We start from the raw sequence: 20388 nt of genomic DNA, 5'->3' as shown, positions 1-20388 counted from the left end.
GATGGCTCAGAGGTTAAGAGCACTGGCTGCTCTTCCAGAGGTCCTGAGTTCAATTCCCAGCAACCACATGGTGGCTCACAACCACCTGTAATGAGGTCTGGTGCCCTCTTCTGGCATGCAAGCATACATGCAGGCAGAACACTATATATATAAAATACATAATAAATAAATCTTTTTTTTTTAAAAAAAAAAAAAAAAAAAGAACCTCAACTGAGGAATTGCCTAGATCAGACTGGTCAGTGGCCAAGTCTGTAAGACTAATGATTAATGTGGGAGGGCCCAGTACACTGGAGACAGCACCATCCCTAAGCAGTCGGGTCTAGGCTATATAAAAACATCTAGCTGAACTAGCCAAAGTGTGAACAGCATTTCTCCATGCCTCCTGCTCCCGGGTCCTCTGCCCCAACTGTCCTCCATGCCTCCTCCATGCCTCCTGCCCCCAGGTCCTCTGCCCCAACTGTCCTCCACGCCTCCTGCCCCCAGGTCCTCTGCCCCGACTTCCCTCAACAATGGATTCTGATCTGGAAGTACAAGCCACGAAGACCCAAGTGGCTTTTGGTGGTGGTGATCATCAAAGTCACAGAGAAGCGAACTAGGACACCTTGCAAAGGAAGTGACAAGTACAATGAGACGCCAGGGTCCACCTCAGAACCACGTCACAGGCTCTGTAAGTATCGGCTTCGCCACCACCACCTAAGAACTGAGTCGGACATCCCGAGACTAACTTCAAATGTCATACTCAAATGAAAAGCTTGGTACAGAAATCAACTTTCTTTGATGCTTAAAATACACACTTTTGCTAAATTCTTAAAAATTTACTGTGTTTCTTCTGCTTTGAAAAGTCAACTTTGTTCTCTATGAACAATATTTTGTGAATATTATTTTAACAATGGATTATGAAGATTTTATCATATGTTTACACATTATTTTACATCATCTTAAATTTACAAATTGCATTTACTGGGAAAAACAACATAATATGCTTATTCAGTCTTAGTTGAACATTTTGGTTGTTTCTAATCTTCACAACTACATATTACTCATAAATGATTTTATCTCCAATAATTTAACTTTTGTCCCATATATAATCAATCTACAGTGTGCTTATCTGTGTCATTACTGAATACATTAACAAAGACGGAACCTTAGGAAGCAAGAAATCTTCCTCATGACATCAGCTCTGACCCCTGTTCTTTAAATTAAGCAGGCCACTACCTCATCATATCAATTCATCTTTTGGACATAATTTAGAATAATACTCCATGTTTATAGGTTCCGTAACCATATGTTTAACCAACTGGACATTGGAAACATTTGAAAAACTGCACCCACACCAAAAACATGCAGTTTTTTCTTTGTTATTATTCCCTAAGCAACATATTGTATTTACATAGCATTTCCAATATATATAAGTAATCTAAAGAGGTTCAACGCATGAAGGAGACTTGCCCAGAAATACTGTACACATGACACCATACAGATGAGATCTAAGCATCCACAGATGGGGTATCCACAGGAGCCCTGGAACAAACCTCCTAGAGATCCTGAAGGTTGGCTCTTCTTTTATGCTATATGACTTTGGTATACAGCTGGGTGTGGTGGTATACACACACACAAGCCCAGAACTCCAGAGGTTAAGGCACTGCAAGTTTAAGGCCAGCCTGGCTATCAAACACTACTAAAGTTAGTATAAGGATGCCTACAAATGTGAGCATTTCCTCCATCTCTAAGCCATGACAAAGAACAGAGGGTGTTTTCCCCCCTTGGGTTTCTAAGGTTTACACTCATGTAAAAGAGAGGTCAGCAGAATTTTTAGGAAGAGTCATGTGGTGAGCCACAGAATATAAAATAGGGAGTCCAGCTGTATATAATAAGCTATACCTTGACTGACCAAGGGTCCTTCAAGTGGGAAGCCATTTATCACGGTATATTTGGTGTTATTCAGCTTTAATATTCAGCTGCTCCTCATTATGAACTTCTTGTGCTCATAATTCCCACAGAACGTTTATGTGTCAGCATCCTGCTGGGACCAGTACTTGGATAAGGTCACAAAGGCAGGGCCTGCTGACTCTGAGCTCCCAGCTCCCTTTTTAGCATTTGAATTGGGTTATCTGCCTTTTACAAATTTCCCCTTTAGCTAGGACCAGCCCCAAACAATGCACTGAAGGACTAGCAGGGAACAGAATAGTGGAGACCATCCCTTTGCCTTCAGGCCCTGTGGCATTCCAGAGCAACTGACTGAGAACAAAGGAGGATTTTGCATATCCAGGTGGAGTGGAAGGTGGAACAGGATTCCTGAGAGACAGAACCACATGGCCAGAGAGAAGAGAGGAAGACAAGAAATTCTGTAGAGGGTAAGGCAGATCTCCTGTAGAGTTTTCTGAGAGCCAGGAGTAAGGAGCTAGGAAGGAGAGATGGAGGACGAAGGAACAGAGGACGAAGATAAGGTCAAAAGCACAGGAGCTTACTAAAACTATGAGGACAGAAAAAAATAGGCACAGAGAGGAGCTGAATGTGAGGACAGAGCTGAAGCTGTATAGACAGAATTTTGTCAATGGACAAAGAGCTTGGTGTATCTAGATTCATTACCCTGCTGCTGGCATCATCTCTTCTGGGCTCCTGAGAAGAATATTATTAAGGCTGGTCCATTAATAATATTCAAGAGAGTCAGGAAGTAAATATTTAACCTTGTAAGCTATGTAAGTCTGTTCCATTGGGTATGGCAGCACTATATAAAATACGTAAATGAATGGATGAGATTATGTCCAACCACAAAACAGGTGGTAGGCTGGATGTAGTGGGTGTAAGCTCTGTAGTTTGAAGACAACTAGTAAAACCGTAAGAGGTAAATATTTGGTGTAAGAACAGTTTCTTGAACCTATTCCCAAATTTCAAATGATGAGCTAAAGATAATTATCCCTTGTGTTCTCATAGTGCTAAAGTATGATTTAACACTCAGTGGCACCAGTGTGGAGCTGAACCAATTTCTCTCCATATTGTCATGAGCTGTGCATCACTTACCTGGGCATAATCCTCAAAGGGTGGAGAGTAGGTGACGCATTTCTCCAGTACATGCTGGGACTCATTTCCCTGAGAGATTGCATCCAGAATGTTGCCTGCAATTCCAGTCTTCTGTGCTGTACCTTTACTTGCAGTGGCTAAAGGCAAAAGCAAGACCATTCAGCAATTTGTTAAATTATGAACCGTATAAAACATTAACTCAGTCTGTTTCAAATATGTTGCAAATATATATTTGTATTTATTTTCTCTAGGAGGAATTATATATCACTTCATTCATTGCATCAACTGAAAATGGAAGTTTGCCATATAGGTAAAATAATTATGATGGAAACCTCCATATATATAGATATATTTCTATTCTTTTTCTGTACTGAGAATTGAAACCAAGGCCTCAAAAATGCTAGGCAAGCACTCTACCACTGCACTATATATCCAAACCCATAGACAGATATTCTACACCAGTGGTTCTCAACCTTCCTAATGCTGTGACCTTTTAATACAGTCCCTTATGTTGTGGTGACCCCAACCACAAAATTATCTTGTTGCTACTTCATAACTGCAATTTTGCTACTGTTTTGAACTGTAATATAAATATCTGATTTGCAGGATATATGATATGTGATCCCAAAGGGGTTATGACCCACAGGTTGAGAACTGCTGTTCTACACCAATGCACACAAAATGCAAATTAAACACCCTTATTAAGGCAATACTTGTCACTGTCAATTTTTAGGTGAGATCAGTATGCTGGACACTTTTCCTAGATTTAGAAAAATTATACATTAATGCTCAAGAAGATACTTGGTAAAATGCCAAAAGTGTATATTAAAAATTACACTAATCTTTAATCCTTTTCCTTGTAGTTCATAATCTCCTCAGATTTACATTATGCATTTGCACAAGCGTGTGCTTGTTATATCAGAGTTTTAATAGCAGAACTGCAATCACACACTTTCACTTTTTCCGCTTAAAATCCTCTTTAGAGACTACTTCATAAATGAGTAATGTAGACAACTTCTGATTATTGTTGTTTTGTAAAGATGCACACTAATAAATACACAGTGGTCCATTCTGTATATTCAACCTCTTCCCAGCAGGACAACAATGTGTTCTTCAGTTTTCCATTACTAACTGTTTTCTAGGACTGTGTTTGAGTAAGAGTTGACTCATCCTAACGAAGGCCTAGGACATTCCATCTCTGCTGATTGGTAGTCATAATCTGGGCATATGAATGCACTGGCTAGGTCGTGTAGAGGCATCGATCTCTAATTTAGAACAATGATTCTCCCTGCACTGTAAATGATTATAGTGCTTCAAACAATTCATTGCCTTCATTATTTTCAATAATTGAATAAAATCACTTTGCCCTTAATAAAAATATTGCTGTAAAAATTTTTTAAGTGATTTAATTTATTTTTATTCAAATAATGGGATTATTATTAAAGATTTGGATCGCGACTTAGGGCTTAGTTTTGTCAATAGGCATCATGAGTGTCAACTAAGTTATGATGAAAATAAAAGCCATTACAGACTGTCTCCAGGGAAACCTCAGTCCTCACTTACATAGGCACACGCTGGGTAACACACTTGCCAAATTCAAATACGGGTTTTTACTGAGCCGAATTTCTTTTGGTGGTTCTCCCAAGAGTGAAGTCTGATTCTTAGAGGCAGCCTATTCACCAAAAACAAAAGATGGGATGTTTAATGAGTGGTATAAAAAAGAACAAGGATGTTACAGTACATCATCTACACACCAGAAAGGTCACAAAAGTCACAACCGTCTTTCTCTCCACACAACTAATACATGCTTATTTAAAATACTTACCAAAATTAAAAGTGCAAAGAGATTTACTTCTCAATGTAACTTGTACAGTGTGATCATTGTGAGCTCTAGCTGGGCATGGTGGCTCACACCTTTAATCCCAGCACTCAGGAGACAGAGGCAGGTGGATCTCTGTGAGTTCAAGGCCAGCCTGATCTACACAGTAAGCTCCAGGACAGCCAAGACTGTTACACAGAGAGACCCCCTCTCAATAACCCCAATAAAATAAATAAATAAATAAACATATACTCTAAATACAGAATTCTACAAGTGGAGTGGAACCTGAGGCATCTTGTATCTTCTCACTTGATCTTAGAGAATTCATCTTTGCAAGAAAACAAAAAACAAAACAAAACAAAAAAAAACACAAAAAAAAACACTAGTTCTCTATCTTATTTCTAGAAATTCAGGTATTAACATTTATTATAAGATTTAAATTTTTCATTATGTGGCTAAAACCAAATGACAGAAATGAAGCTTGTTCATCTCTAGTCCTAAAAGTAATTTCAAGCCAGAGGAGGGAGGTGGGGAGAGGGGGAGGGAGACAGAAGAGGAGGGAGGGAGAGAGAAAGAGGGAAGGAGAGAGGGGGGAGAGGAAAAGGGAGCGGGAGAGGGGGAGTTAGTTCATGAGCTAACTCTTAGATGGTAAGCGGGACACAGGAAACACAGACCCTACTGTGCTCATATACCTAGTAGGAGCAAAGACTCTAATACATTTGACAGGAAAGGCTGGGATGGAGGCTGAGCCTTCATATTGTTCCTATTCTCCTGAGAGACAGCTTATTCTTTCCTCTCTGGTCAAAGATTTTAAAACCACAGTTCTGGTTAATACAGGTTAAGACAAAGCTAGTAGCTTAGTTTTCTTTTCAAACTGATGGTTGTTTTGTTTTGTTTTTCACAAGCACAATGGAGAAAGTGAAATCCTGAGTGTTCATTTCTGTATATGAGAGTCACAGCCCCTAGGTTCCTGATGCTTTCCTGGCCAATGCTGCTGTGTCTGGACAGTGGACCCTGTTCTCAGACATCTTTGTAAGTCTCAAAGAAATCCAGGTTTGCTTGTGACATCTCTATCACACGGCCATGTATTTGTTTATTCAGTTTATGTTAGCTGAATGCTGACTAGGCTCCAGGGACGGGTAACATTGAAATGAGTGTGAAATTCAACCCTTAACATATTCACAGTGGCTCAAGAGAAGTCTCAACTGGAACTGCAGCTTAGAAGAAGCCGCAGCCATTATGGTGGGAAAGTCACCAAACACAAGCAGAGTTGGAACCATGCCACAATTCAGGGACAGGAAGGAGAGGAAAGGCAGCCAGGGGAATATCCATTTCCCCGTGTGCTTCCTCGCCCTTGAACCCACCTCTGTGCCTTTCGGCTGGCTCTGCGTCTTCTGGTGGCCTGTCAGCGGGCCTCCAGCAGGAAGGCCTGGGAAGGTCTGCAGATACTGCTGTGACCCTGAGAAACTAGTTTCGGTCATGCCCGCGGAGGCTGACTGCTTCTCCTGAGCGGTCCCACGGCCCGGCCCGGCTTGTCCGGCAGTGAGCTGGTGTGGGAAGAACGGTAAGAGGCCCAGCCCGGCTGCCAGTGTCGTCTGAGTTGGAATCAGATTAGATGCTGTAGTGAACCACAGAGGCAAAAGAACCCTGATTACACAAGACACAGTCGTCCCTTTCTGTACCTGTTAGAGGACTACAGAATCCAACAGGTGAGATCGGAGGGTGTAGGTTCACAAGAAAACAAAAACTGACAGTAATAATGCTTTTAAAATTCTCCTTTTCTAAGATAACCTCAATATTATATTTTAACACTACACTGTAATTACTATTTTAGAGGCTTATGACTCTTTTTGACATTTAAATTACATCAGTACTTAAAAATGTCCTGCTATTGCAATTTGGTTGCTTCCATGTTTGAAGAGAGTGATTGAGTCTCACGTCTAAAGAGTTCAGTATGTCCTAGGTTCATGTGGATTCGACAGCAAGCCTGGTTAGTGAACCCCCATCAGGCTGCAGGCTGGCTGCGCCCATCTCTGCTCAGCTTGAGTTCAGGGTCTTTATACTGGCGACGTGACCTAGGCAGCAGATTTGCACAGAAATCCACAAGTACTATAAATCAACACTATTTTTAAGTGGAGAGATCTGGTATTCAAACACTAGTGTGCCACTGTTGTCCTTGAAGTCAACAGTCAGGAATAGACAAGCACTACATCAACAAAACTTAATATATTTTTACTTACAGGAAGTAAAACCCTGAAAAGAATTAAAGTTTTCATGGGAAAATTAGGAATCACTTTTACAAGTCAGGCTGTAAGTCAGGGCTGGCGAGATGGCTCAGCACAGAAAGGGGTTTCACCCTAGGCAGAGTTTAAATCCCAAGACCCACAGGAGAGGCGAGAACCACTCCCCCAAGCTTCCCTGGACACTCCACCTGCACGCCCTAGCACATGTGAGCTCTGCCCCCAAAACATAAAAACATAAATAAGCAAATAAATGAATGAATTTCAAAATGAAAACTAAAGAAAAACGCATAGGTCAGCCAGGCATGGTGACATGCATCTCCCAAATATTCAGGGGCTAAGGCAAGATCACTTGAACTCCTAAGTTCAAGACCAGCCTGGGCAACATCATGAGACCTTGTCTCAAAATAAATAATAAACAAAGAGCTTATAAAACAAGAGGCCAAAAAGAAATGTAAACAGTCAATTTTGATGACTCAGTCAAATTTCCATTTTACAAATTCACTAAACCATTTTGTCAGCTGGCGGAGGACTAGCTCTGGCTCCTCTCTCTCTTAGAATGTATTTATTTAGGCAGTGAAGTGTCAGGGTTCTTAAGACAACACCTGAGACGTCAAACTGTATTAATGTGAGGAATAAACGTTTCCATAGCTCTTGGTCATGGAAAGTCAAAGTTCTTAGGATGACAGACTCCCATCATACCAAGAAATTTCTGGACTATTTAACCATTGCCTGGTCAACTTCAACCGTCGGAAGTGACTGAGTTATTCGGTCACTAGATTAGCCAACTGTAAGTGTAAGAGACTAACTGTGTTACTTGTGTTTACGGAACTTAAATGACCACTGGTGCTGTTCTCACTCCGCATGCTCACATCTAACCCTTCAATCAAGCTTCCGCCTGGAGACGCTTTTCTAAATTAGTCAAGTAAGAAACCCCGCTATCGTCCTGGCTTTCTAAACTACAAATGTTCTATTACGTGCCCAGAGCACGTATATCAGTTTTCTTTCAAGTAATAATTTTAAGACATCATTTAAAAATGATTCGAGTCAACAGGACTTCAATTCACAAACGCTAGCTATTCCTTTGGTAAGGGGCCAGGGCTCCTTCTTCAGTGAAATTGAAACGGAGACATGAGGGCTGGGCTGTGAGCCCAGTGGGCGGCGCGTCAGCGTCAAATGGAAGCCATGTCTTCGCCTGTCACTGCTGTGAACCTGCATGAAATATTAAGCCCGTTGTCCAGCAGGGACCGTCTCATCCTGGCATGGAGGCAAGCCCATTAATAACGTATCAGATGAGGCAATGGGGCTCTTGAAATTTTAAATGACCAAGATTTAAATTTAATCATCCTATAAATAAAAGAGGAATATAGGTAAACTATCTTCAAGTCTCAGAGCTGACGCCATAGGGACTGCTTGGCCGATAGGTTATTTACTTTTGTGTGCTTCTCCGTGGTGTCCCAGGTCCGTTTTCAGGGGAAGCGGAGGCCCGATCGCCAGCGCAGGCTGCAGCACCATGGTGGGGGGCTCTCCGAGCAAGCCGGGCTTCTACAAAAGAAGGGGCGCGGGGAGACGTTTCCCTCGGTGGAAAAAAAAAATAAAGCCCAGTGACGATGGATACGTGGGTGAAGTTCAACCCCCATCGACGGGCTGAGGCACTTACATTGTTAGTGTGGGTACTGTCCAACTTCACCAACTGCTGCTGGACCAACGGGAGGTGAGAAAGATTCTGAAGGACTAAGGGTGACGCGCTACTCACAACTGAGCTCTGTGGAGTTAAGGCGACATGAAGTTAGTTACACTTGGAAGAACTATTTGTTGTATCATCAACTCATCTTAAAGTTCAATTCTCAAGTGAATCTGAAAGGAAAAAAAAAAGAAAAAAAAAGAAACCACATTCTAGCCAGGTGTGGTGAGCACGCCCCTTTAATCCCAGCACTCAGAAGACAGAGGCAGGTCAGTTTCTGAGCTCAAGGCCAGCCTGGTCTACAGACTGGGATCCAGAATAGCCAGGGCTATGCAGAGGAAACCTTGTCTTGAAAAAAACCACTTGTTAATAATCTACTTTCACCCTGAGGTGATATTACCTCACATATAAGAGGTGACCTTGCGGCTCCGAGACCTTTGTCATCCTCTCCACTCCTCGCCCCCTTCCGGGCTTTAATGATGCTGAAATATGCATTATTGATTTAATAATTTGACAAGATTTGTTGCACACTTTTGAATGAATAGAACAGTGTGCTACCTAGTGAGAAATGCAATGTGATTGGCCCCTAAGTATCATATCCCCAAGGAAGAGGCGACTTTAAATATAAAAACAAACAAGATTACAAACGGCAATTCTATGAGGAAAAAATACAAGCAGACACATGATCAAACACTGGGAAATCTTATTCAGACTGGAAGGTTCATGGGAGGCCTTCTGGAGGCCCTAACTTGTGTGCTGAAATCTGAAGGCTATTCAGGGAAAGCCTGGGTCAGTTAGATGGTACTGGGGAGGGCATTCCTGCCAAGGAGACAGACGCTTGGAGGAATGAGCACGTCCTTTGGGGACAGTGAGATGCACTGAGCTCGGGAGACGGAGGGACTTGTAGGCCTTAAAAGCAAACACTACATTTCTGGTCTTTCTCCTAACACAGTGGTTTTTGACCTTCCTGATGCTGTAACCCTTTAATATAGTTTCTCGTGTTGTGGTGACCTCCGACCATAAATGACTTTCATTGCTACTTCCTGATAATTTTGCTACTATTGTGAATCATAACGTAAATATCTGATATGCAGGATATCTGTTATATGACCCCTGGGAAAGGGCAGTTCTCCCCAGAGGGGTCCCGACCCACAGGTTGAGAACTACTGTCCCAACACAAAGGAGACATTATCAACGCTCTGACTGTCACTTTATCACTGTTCACACTTGATTTGAAATAACATTTGTTTGCCCTACTGTTTTGTTGTTGGGTTTTTATTGTTGTTTTGATATAGAATCTCACTCTGTAGCCCAGGCTGGCCCAGAATTTACTATGTAACCTGGTGTGGTCTTAAATACAGTAGTCCTCCAGCCTTGGCCTCCTCAGTATTGTGATTAGAGGTACAAGTCATCACATCTGACTTTTCATACTCCTTGAAACAACAGAGACTATGAGAATGTTTTGTTCAAAACTGTAGCCAAAACAGTTGCAGCACCTAGAACATGTGGCTACTCAATAAAATATGTGGAGGGAGTGAATGAGTAAAGGCACTGTAATGTATTGGAGTCCTGAATGAGACAGCAAAGATGTAAAAAAGAAAAGAAAAAAGGATGGTATGGTGTTTTGAATAAGAAATAATTCCCTAATCGGTGGCATGGTTTGGAACCTTTGGAAAGTGGCCGGATGCTGGAGGAAGTCCCTAGAGATTTAAGAGATTACAGCCTCACTCCACTTCCTGCTCTTTTCTCTCTGCTTCTTGTATCTGGATGAAATCTGAGTGTCAGCTTCCTGTTCCTGCCACCATGCATCCTCTGACCAATGATGTCATGCATTCCACCAGAGATAGGCTCTATCCCTTTGAACCCATAAGCCAAAACAAAACCTGCTGGCTTTTTATCCAGCTGTTCTACAACAGCCAGAATAACTACTGTGGGCGGGGTCTTTGTCTCCCTTCTCTCCCTTTAGAAAGCTGGCTTTATAAAACCTGGAGTGGTGGCATACACCTTTAACTCCAGTGCCTGGGAGGAGGAAGCAGGGGGATTCTGAGTTGGAAGCCCACTTGGGCTACTTAGCAAGGCCTGTCTTAAAATATCAAAACACTTGTCTTTAGCATCACACATTTCTTCCATCCTATAGGAGTAATAACCTAACTGATTTGTACACAGGTCTGTGTATCTTTAAATATACTCTGAAATTAACAAGTGATGTCTATTTCCAATATGGCAAATATGTCAGATACTTATGTCTAAGTGCATTATTTAAAACACTTATATGAAAACATAAGAAAAAGTATTCTTTGCGCTCGCAACATATGAACTATTTTATAACACTGATTAAAATTTAAAGATTAGTAGTTATTGCTCATTTCTTTCTATAAATTCGAGTTAAGACTGTATAAAATGTTTGTTTTAAAGCTACTGCTTTAGGACTGGGAGATGATTCAGTGGGTAAAGTGTTTGCTATGCAAGCATGAGAACCAGAGTTCGAATCCCACAAACCCACAGCAAGGGGGGGTCTCACACACACAACAACAAACAACACCAGCCTGTAACCCCAGCACTCTGTGGGAAGGTGGGAGTGGAGAAGGGAGAATCCCTGAGCCTGCTAGCCTGGTAAACGCAGCCGCAGGCAGAAGGTAAGGACTGCACCCAGGCTTGTCCTCTGCCTCCCATACCCATGGCACACATTCCACCTATCACTGCCAACGCCCACCACACACCAAGAGAAAAAAACTGATCTAGCAAAAATTACCACAAAATAAGTATTCTGTTCTTAATACTCTCCTGGGTGGGGGGCGTGCGTTGGTGAGTTTACCTATCTGGGCTGTTTTCATTACTCTGGATCACACACACTCATCTCGTGATTTTATGTGGCTATCTTTATTAAAGGGTGTTCTCTGCCAGGTCCAGCTGCACAGGCCTGTAATTCCAGCTACTCAGGAGGCTGACTCTGGAGGAGGACAAGTTCAAGGTCCACCCGCCTACAGTATGAGTTAAAGACCAGCCTCGGCAACTACAGTAAGACTCTAGGTCGAAATCAAAAGTTAAAATAAAGAAAGTTGGGGGTGTAGAGCTTCAGGAAAGCACTTGCCAGCATCAATAAACTCTAGGGCACTCCCTAGGACCACAAAGGATGGAGGGCAGGCAGGGAATTTTTAAAAAGCAAAATGCTCAGTTAACTTCTTGACAAGGTCTGGCACACTTGTAATCCCAGTCCTTGGGAGATGGAGGCAGGAGAATTGGGAGTTCAAGGTCATCCTGAGCTACCTAGGATCCTGTCTTGGGGGGCCGGGGGAGGGGAAGTGTTCATTCCGAATCTTCGGGGGTTCAGTACCCAGGGCTGTGTACAAACCTGTTGTGCTTTACTGAAGTGTAACAGCGCGGAGGGGAGGGACGCCCGACTCAGCAGGTGAGACAAGCTGGGTGCGACTCCGAGAACTATTTGGAGAAGATCAGAGTCAGTCAAAGCAAAACCGTAACCACGGGGCTTAAGAAATGAAAAATACACCACGTTCCAAAAGCATTTCTTTCACCACCTTTAACTGCACAGAAGTGTCGTCATCTACTGACTACAAGTGACCGGCTTCTTTCCTTGCGATTCAATCCTGGAATTTGCTTTAGAATTCCAGCACTTTCTGTCTTTAAGTGTCAAGCACCAAACACAGGCTTGTCCATCTCTAGCACTCAGCACAGCTGGTGCTGGCGGCACAGTACTAACTGAGGCCTTGGTAGTTGCTCAATACCTTTTACCCATGTGTAGGAGTGAGTGTTTTGCCTGCACATACGTATACAGTGCCTGATGCCCAAGGAGGTCAGGAGAGAGTTGGGTTCCCTGGAACAGTTTCCCCCATATGGGTGTTGGGAACCAAACCCTGGTTCTCAGCAAGAACAGCAAAAAGCTCTTATCGCTGAGCCATTTCTCCAGCCCCTTAATGCCTTCTTAGCAGGTGTCTGGAAGAATTTTGTCAGAAGGTAGGGCAAGGGGAGAGATGCAATCCTCATCCTTAAAAATCTTATGAAAAATCCTTTACAGAAGATAATATACATGTGCAGAAAGTCTTACATCATAAAAACTAAAAAGATGCGACATAACCACACATACCAGGGCATAGTAATGTATGACTTGAATTCCAGCACGCAGAGGCAGGGTTGGGCAGTTCTGTGAGTTTGAGGCCAGCCCTGTCTACCCAGGAAGTTCCAGCCCAGCCAGAAATACACAGTGAGACCCCATCTCCAAAGAAACAAATTGTACATAGAGATACAAGGAATAAAGGAATAAAAATTTGGACTCTTAGTTCTGAGTCCAAATACCACATACATTTCAGAAAAGTTATTTTCAGAACAGATAATATACAGAGAAAAAAAGAACCATAAAATAGAAAACACATGGCTAATTTCATCTAATTATGTGTATATATATATCACAATATATCTATCACAAATATATATATATGTACACACACACACATATATATATTTATATCACAAAGTACATTCAGAAAAGGTCCTGGTAATAGCTTTTCATAATGTACATGCAATACTAAGTCATGCCTGTATTCCCAGTTAGGTAGTGAGTCTGTATCCAAAAACAAGGACAGTAACACACCAAGTTAACATTAACCTACCCATTCTATAGAAAGGCTCAAATTAAAAAAGTAACCATATATAACATGCGAGTAAGGGTACTGAGCAAACTGGAGTCTGTAACTTAAAAGTAAACGTACCTCATGGCTCAAATCTACAACCCAAGGTCATATAAGTATAGGTGTAAAATAAAAACAAATAATAAAAACATAGAAATAAAAACAAATCCTCATTGCCATTTTACCTCAGTCTGGAAAGGACATAAATGTCCATCGGGTCTGCTAATGAGGCCTGGGGGTTCAGTTCAGCAGTGCAGTGCATATTTGAGCTTGCTCCCCAGCACCCACGCACTGACCAAGAAAATACGGAAGAGCAATTGGCATGCATCCTCTAGCCTGGCCTGTGAGCACTGAAGTGGAGATTTAATCTTCTTCCCCAACCAACCCACACAAAGACAAAGCCAGGCACGGGAATAATGTCTCAATCCGTGTAAAGAGTAAAACATCTTAAAACAGAGACCGTAACATTAAACATTAAAAAAAGCAGACTCCCGGGCCTGGAGAGATGGTGATGGAGGGCACACGGCAGAGGACCAGAGTTCAAGTCCCAGCACCCCTGTCAGGTGGCTCACAGCTGCCTGTAATTCCAGCTGTAGGGATCTGCATTTATGTACACATACTCATCCCCTATAAAAATTATTTTTTAATTAAAAAATAAAATCTAAAATGCAAAACAAAACAAAGCCACATGCCTATATGACCACAAACCAATCCAAATAGAGAAGTGGAAAGATATAGTGTTGGATGAAGGGACAGAAATAATACTGGGGCAGAAATGATCAAAGAGGCCCACAATCTGAAAGTGTGGACAACATTCCTCTAAAAGACCCGAGGGCACCGGATGTGCCTTTAAACAACAGAGCAATCTTGAGCTGCATCAGGAGAAATGCTGTGCTAACAGGAGCAAAAGACTACTGCACCGTGCCAATCAGTAACCAACCAACAGGAGGCTGTCATGTCTGTGAACAGTGTGTTTCAGGACGAACCAGAAAATCTAGATGGAATACATTGTGTGGGTGTGTATGGGGGGGGGGGAGGTTTCCATACAATGTAACTGCCATGAAAGTTCCAATTCCTAAAAAGACCCTGAATGGCTGGAAAGAGCTGCTCCCGGAAGCTGTGAGCTATTAATCAGAACTTCCCATGCCAAGAGTAAGGCGCCTCCTTGTGCTAGAGTTGTTTGTCAACTTGACACAAACTGGAGTCATCCGGGAGAGGGACTCTCAGCTGAGAAAAGGCTCCCATTAGACTGTCCCGCGGGCAAGCCTGTGGGGAGTTTTCTTAATCAATGACTGATGTGGGAGGGCCCATCAGTGTGGGCGGTGCCATCTCTTGGCAGATGGTCCTGGGTTGTATGAAGAAGCGGGCTGAGAAGGCAGTGAGGAGCAAACCAGTAAGGACGCTCCTCCGTGGTCCCTGCCTCTGCTCCTGCTTGAGTTCCTGGCCCGACACCCCTCAATGATGAACTCTGAGAGGAACCTGTAAACCCTTTCCTCCCCAAGTTGCTTTTGGTCATGGTGTTCACCCTAACAATGGACAGCAATCTATAGATACACCACACACCCTGGATGCATCACATAAAAGAGAAAGCCAAGCTAGAACTGAGCTGAAGCTTCCTCCCTGCTGCTGGTTTTCAGAGTTCTGAAAGGAACCATGTAGGCTGCTGGGGGAGAGAAGGAATCGACAGTCTGACCCAGATGTAGCGTCTGTGAGCTACGAGGCCAACCTGGCAGGCAAGCTATGGCTTGTGCAACAGCAACACTCCTGTTATGGGGGTAACCAACAGTTCTCTGACCGAGTTTGGAACTTGATCCACGGGAGGGCATGCATGCCCGAGTCTATAAACCTGGTCAAAAATCCAAGGCCAGGGAAATGATGAGTCCTAGAACGGGAACTGAGGACTGTGTTTTAGCAAACTGATGTAGTGTCAAGCTACCCTCTAAGTATTTGTTTGTATCCATAGAAAAATGTTGCTCTTGGCCTTCGTTAGCGAAACCTGGAATTAGTGAACAGTGGTGAATGCAATGCAGAGACTCGGGCCCCGCGAGGTGAAGAGAGTAAGTGACTGAACAACTCAGCCCTCAACAAGACTTTTGTACCATCCCCTGAAAGGCTCGGGGAACACTGTGGGAAAGGAGCAGGAAGAATGTGAGAGCCAGAAGACAGAGAAAGGGCTGTGAAATGTCACCTCCTGGGGAAGACACAGCCATTCCAATCCTAGTCTCACAGCAGCTACAGATGCCTGCATGAGGTCGGCACAAGCAGCAGCCACCAACAGTCAGGCACGGATGGAAGACCGGCTCAGGAGGCTGGTTAACTGTTTGCTATTGATCATTTCAAGAAGGGGCTCCATAGGCTTTAGCTGTGTACCCATTGGTTACCCCACCAGGCTCCGATGGATAGTCTCAATCCAATGTCTTACAATGGCCCGGCTACACTAAATGGGTCATAAAACAAAACCCAAAGTCATGAGTTTGAGAAAAGGATTGGTATGGATGGTGTGTGTGTGTGTGTGTGATAGGGATGGGGGTAGGTGATAGGGATGGGAGGGAGATTATGGGAAGCAAAGAGCGATCAGAATACTTTATATATACATATGAAATTGTCAACAACAAAATTTTTTACAAAGACCCACACCAATGACATGCTGGAGAGTGTCATGGCTGGGTGCACGGAGGAACCCTCGAACTAAGTATCTTTCATTTGCCTATTCCTGCTAGGTCCTTTCTAGTAAAATTATAATCGTAAATATGGTGCTTTCCTGAATTCTACGAGACATTCTAGAAGATTACCAAACTGAAGGGTCCTGGCAACTCCCAAATTTGTATAGCTAGTTGGTCAGAAGTTCAGGTAGCCTAGAGAACCTTTAACTTGTAGCCAGGGACTTAAGTGGGGCAGCCACACAGAGGCCATGCCCTTAATCTGTGGGTCAGCGTGGCTTAGTGTGGGAGATGGCATCCGGCCAGTTGGTATTGAACTGGAATAAAACACACTGAGAGCACTTACGCTAAATATATTTATTCTAAACTTCAGCATTTCCTCCTAATGCTAACACAGAAATCCTGTGCATGTAAAGTTGTTTGTTTCAGAGGAAATACCAGAAGAACAAACACCAAATAGCTTGATAGTCAAAGTACAGTGACAATATGCAGATCTGGATAACTAGAGGAAGATGCTTTTGTCATGTGGCTCAAAGGGAAACTACGTTGTTCTTTACAACAAGGAAAGATGAACACAGAAGAAACAAATCAGCATGTTCCACAAGATAAGTCCACTAAAGTGACTACAAAGAAATGCTCCATGCTCTCGGTTCATCCAGGCGACAGCAGAGTGGTGTGCCATTATTACCAGGTTTAGAAGTTCACAACAACAAGAAGCTGAACAGAAGGTTTAATATTTAACATTTACTAATGATACAGAAAACGGAAGCACAAAAGTAGACTGTCCCTACAAAAGAGCCAAGACATAGTACCATCTCAGATAACCAATTAATGATCGTTATCAGTTCTTAGCAAAGAGCTAACTCTTTAAAACGAGCGTTAAGTGCACCTTAACCCGTAATGCGTTTCTTATATTCCACACACAGTGCAGCAGAGTAACTTCATGCCGACATCTGTGCTCAAGCAGGATGTGTGGCGCTTACCTGGTTTAACTGCTCGTCCGCACAGCTGGGGCTGCAGAAGAACTTGTAACATGGCAGGATTGTTCAAACTTTTCATAATCTGTACCGGATTTGGCTCTGGCAGTAATCCCTTCTGACTGCTGTTCATCTTCAGCGTGGACGGAAACAAACATCACAAGAAGCTTAAGTGGGAAAAGGTGCAAAGAGCCCAGAGGTGTTCCCCCTGCCTAGGAAGGAACCTGAGACTTACTTTCTGACAAACATGATTCGCTTTATGTCATGAACTTACTGTGTAATTTCTACCACAGCTCTCAACGACAATGTTACATGTTCTTTTGTACACGTGATGCAAGGTCTTCATCTAACATCTGTCAACACCAACTGGCTTCGCATGAACTAGCACTTTAATAGATGAAGTCTCATTAAAAAGCACAAACAAGCCATGGCAAGGAGATATTAATTGCCTAGCAAAGCGATAACTTGCTGACCCCGTGCCAGTACTCCTACGCTACAGGAAGCCTTATTAGACTGTTGATCCAAGTGGGAGAATGCAGGCTGACTTTCAAACACAATTTTCTTATTCTGAAAGTTTACTTCACTCACTTAATCCTCTAGTTCGAAACAAAGATGAATCGAACTGCACAGCCAGCTAAAAATGTGAATTAGTGTTTAGCTTTAAAAAGCATCCTGACAGTTGGGGAGATGCTCGGTAGGAAAAGTGCTTGCCATAGAAGTGTGAGGGGGACTGGAGAAGCCTGCAAGAAAAAGCCAGACAGATGGCTCAGCAAGTAATGACGCTTGCAGCCAAGCTGACGACCTGAGTTTGGTCCCTCAGACCCACATGGCGGCAGAACTAGCTCACCAGAAGTGTCCTCCCTCTGACCTCTATAATATACACGAAGGCATGCATACGAGCAGACTGTGTTTCAATGAATGAATGAATGAATGAATGAATGTAATAATAAAAGCCAGGTGGGCATGCAGCCTGCCTAAAATCTCAGCACAAGGGAAGGAGAGAGAGAGTTCCCAGAGCAACCTGGCTAGCCGGACTAGCTGACTGGCTGAGCTCTGAGTTCAAGTGTGAGACCATGCTTCAATACGTAAGGTAGAGAGTGATCAAGGATGACATCTGACAGTAACCTCAGGACTCCACATGCATGAGCATGTGCACCCTCACACACGTGAACCATTTACATACATACACAAGTACCACACATACACATGCAAAAAAGAAGCCCAATATATGTGGATTTCAGTATAGGAACAATGTGTATCTATATCTGTATCTACATCTAGATAGATAGATAGATAGATAGATAGATAGATAGATAGAGATAGATAGATAGGGACACAGGTAGGTAGATAGGTAGGTGGGTAGGTAGATGGGTAGGTAGATAGGTAAGTAGGTAGATAAGTAGGTAGGTAGATAGAACCACTAGGAAAGGGGGAATTGACATGGACAATTGGGTCCCTCATCTAACCCAGTTCCTATAAAATTGGGAGGGGAAGAAATATGGACTCAAACAGACATGGCGCTGGCAGGAAACCCTGTCGGGATAGGTGGTGTGCAGGCAGACATGTGCAGAGAGCAAGAAAGCCGAGGTCCACAAGAGAATTCGGGGAGGCTGTGGCAGGTGGACTGTGCGGCTTCCTCCAACTCCTTCAGGGGGCGGGGCTCTCCTGGCTGTGCAGAGAAAGAGCAGGACTGACGGGCCAGGGATGCTGCAGAACCGAAGACTTAGCAGCAGGTGGTATGCGAGCAGGCTGTGGAGGGCAGGACACTGGCCACTGACCATCTCCTCTTCAGCCCCTCGCACCCACAACCACAGGGAGGTGCCACAGCTGAGGAAAGGAAAGAGAGGCCTAGAAAACACGGCCTGGGTGCGAGACTCAGAGAGGGGCACTGTGATGTCCAGTGCGGTAGGGAAGGCCGGGAGGACAGTGGACCAGAGCTCTGCCTGCCTGTCTCCCGCAAATCCTAACAAAGACCAGGCTTTCCCTGTAGTCTTCCCAGCATCCCTTTCCCTATCAAATTCTTATGGTAGATGTGTGTGTGTGTGTGTGTGTGTGTGTGTGTGTGTGTGTGTTTATATGTGTGTGCATGCATGTGTGTACGTGTGTGTATGTGTGTATGTATGTGTTTGTGTATGTTTATGTGTGTATGTGTATGTGTGTGTGCATGCATGTGTGTGCATGTGTGTGTATGTGTATATGTGTGTGTGTGTGTGTGTGTGTGTGTGTGTGTGTGTCTATGTGTTTGTATGGGGGGCTGATCCCAGGGCTTTTGAGCAATACCCCACTCTACCACTGAGCTGTACAGCAAGGCTTTCACTATCCTATCAACAGTGGCACTCAGGAAACTGACACCCCTCCCCCGAAACTATGTATTCAAAGAAAACAAAAATTCATTATCTGGAGACCAGAGCCACGCAAACAAAGGCAACAGGCTGGACAGCCCGTGACAAAGAAGGCAGGGGTAACAGACAGGAAACTAAGAACCAGCAACAAGACAGCTGTCCCAAAGAAGCGTAAGTAGCCTTCAAGAGCGGTGGGTCTTTTACTAGTAACATGAGCAAAGACAGTTACAAAGGTCCACGGGGAGTGCTGGCATGAAGACAGACGTGAAGAGAATATCAGCCCCTGCTCACTGTGAACAGCATCGCTCCACGTGCATCACGTGGATGAGACCCGAACTCTCCAAAGCAAGTCCGCACACTGGCGTGGATACATCTGTTCTACAGATAGGGCTTCGAGCGTTCCTCAGCCTGTACGCTGTGCTTTAACAGCAGTTAAACATAAGACAAACATGATTCAAAACAAACCGGTCATCTAAAAGACCAGGCTAAAGAAACAGAAACTACAAGTTGAATTAGAGCAAGGTGAGGGTAGCAGGGACAGCATGGTGACAGGGACACAGGCCAGGGACCAGAACCTGCACAACAGGAGCTGCTGTAGGAGAATAAAAGCCGAGAGGCATCTTTGGAAAACAATAGCCGAGAAATGTGCATTATTAAAGAGGAATTAAAGAGCACAGGAACAACAGTCAGCCACCTGGTATCCCAAACACGCGGCGGAAGAAAACACACACCCACTCAGAGCTGTCATAAAATTTATAACCACCAAAGCAAAAAAACCGGAAAAAAAATTAAAAAGAAAACAAGGCTATCAAAAGCTTCCAGTGAGAATACGTCTCGAGGAGCGAGAAGCCCATTGCAACCAGCCTCTTCCTAGAAACACCAGACTAGGGACAAGGAATTCCTATTTCCAACACGTCAAGGCAAAACCTCTGCAGATAGATGTATACATTCAGGCAGGCTTGTGCTTCCTTCTGCGAAAGAAGAAAGCTGTTCCCAACTGCC

General features: G+C 43.6%; 1 protein-coding gene across 1 annotated transcript in view; it reads right to left on the bottom strand.

The window, feature by feature from the left end:
- Positions 1–20388, bottom strand: part of Raver2 (ribonucleoprotein, PTB binding 2) — a 79326-nt gene that overhangs the window by 11255 nt on the left and 47683 nt on the right. The window contains exons 5-11 of the mRNA XM_059254576.1: positions 17051–17177; positions 12117–12202; positions 8741–8845; positions 8514–8625; positions 6205–6458; positions 4585–4693; positions 3022–3158 (exon numbers count right to left, since the gene is read on the bottom strand). Coding sequence (XP_059110559.1) covers positions 3022–3158; positions 4585–4693; positions 6205–6458; positions 8514–8625; positions 8741–8845; positions 12117–12202; positions 17051–17177 — 930 coding nt within the window. The remainder of the gene's footprint in view (positions 1–3021; positions 3159–4584; positions 4694–6204; positions 6459–8513; positions 8626–8740; positions 8846–12116; positions 12203–17050; positions 17178–20388) is intronic.

The sequence above is a fragment of the Peromyscus eremicus genome, chromosome 2 (assembly GCF_949786415.1).
Source record: "Peromyscus eremicus chromosome 2, PerEre_H2_v1, whole genome shotgun sequence".
Lineage (NCBI taxonomy): Eukaryota > Metazoa > Chordata > Mammalia > Rodentia > Cricetidae > Peromyscus > Peromyscus eremicus.
This window is presented reverse-complemented; position numbering and strand designations above follow the sequence as displayed.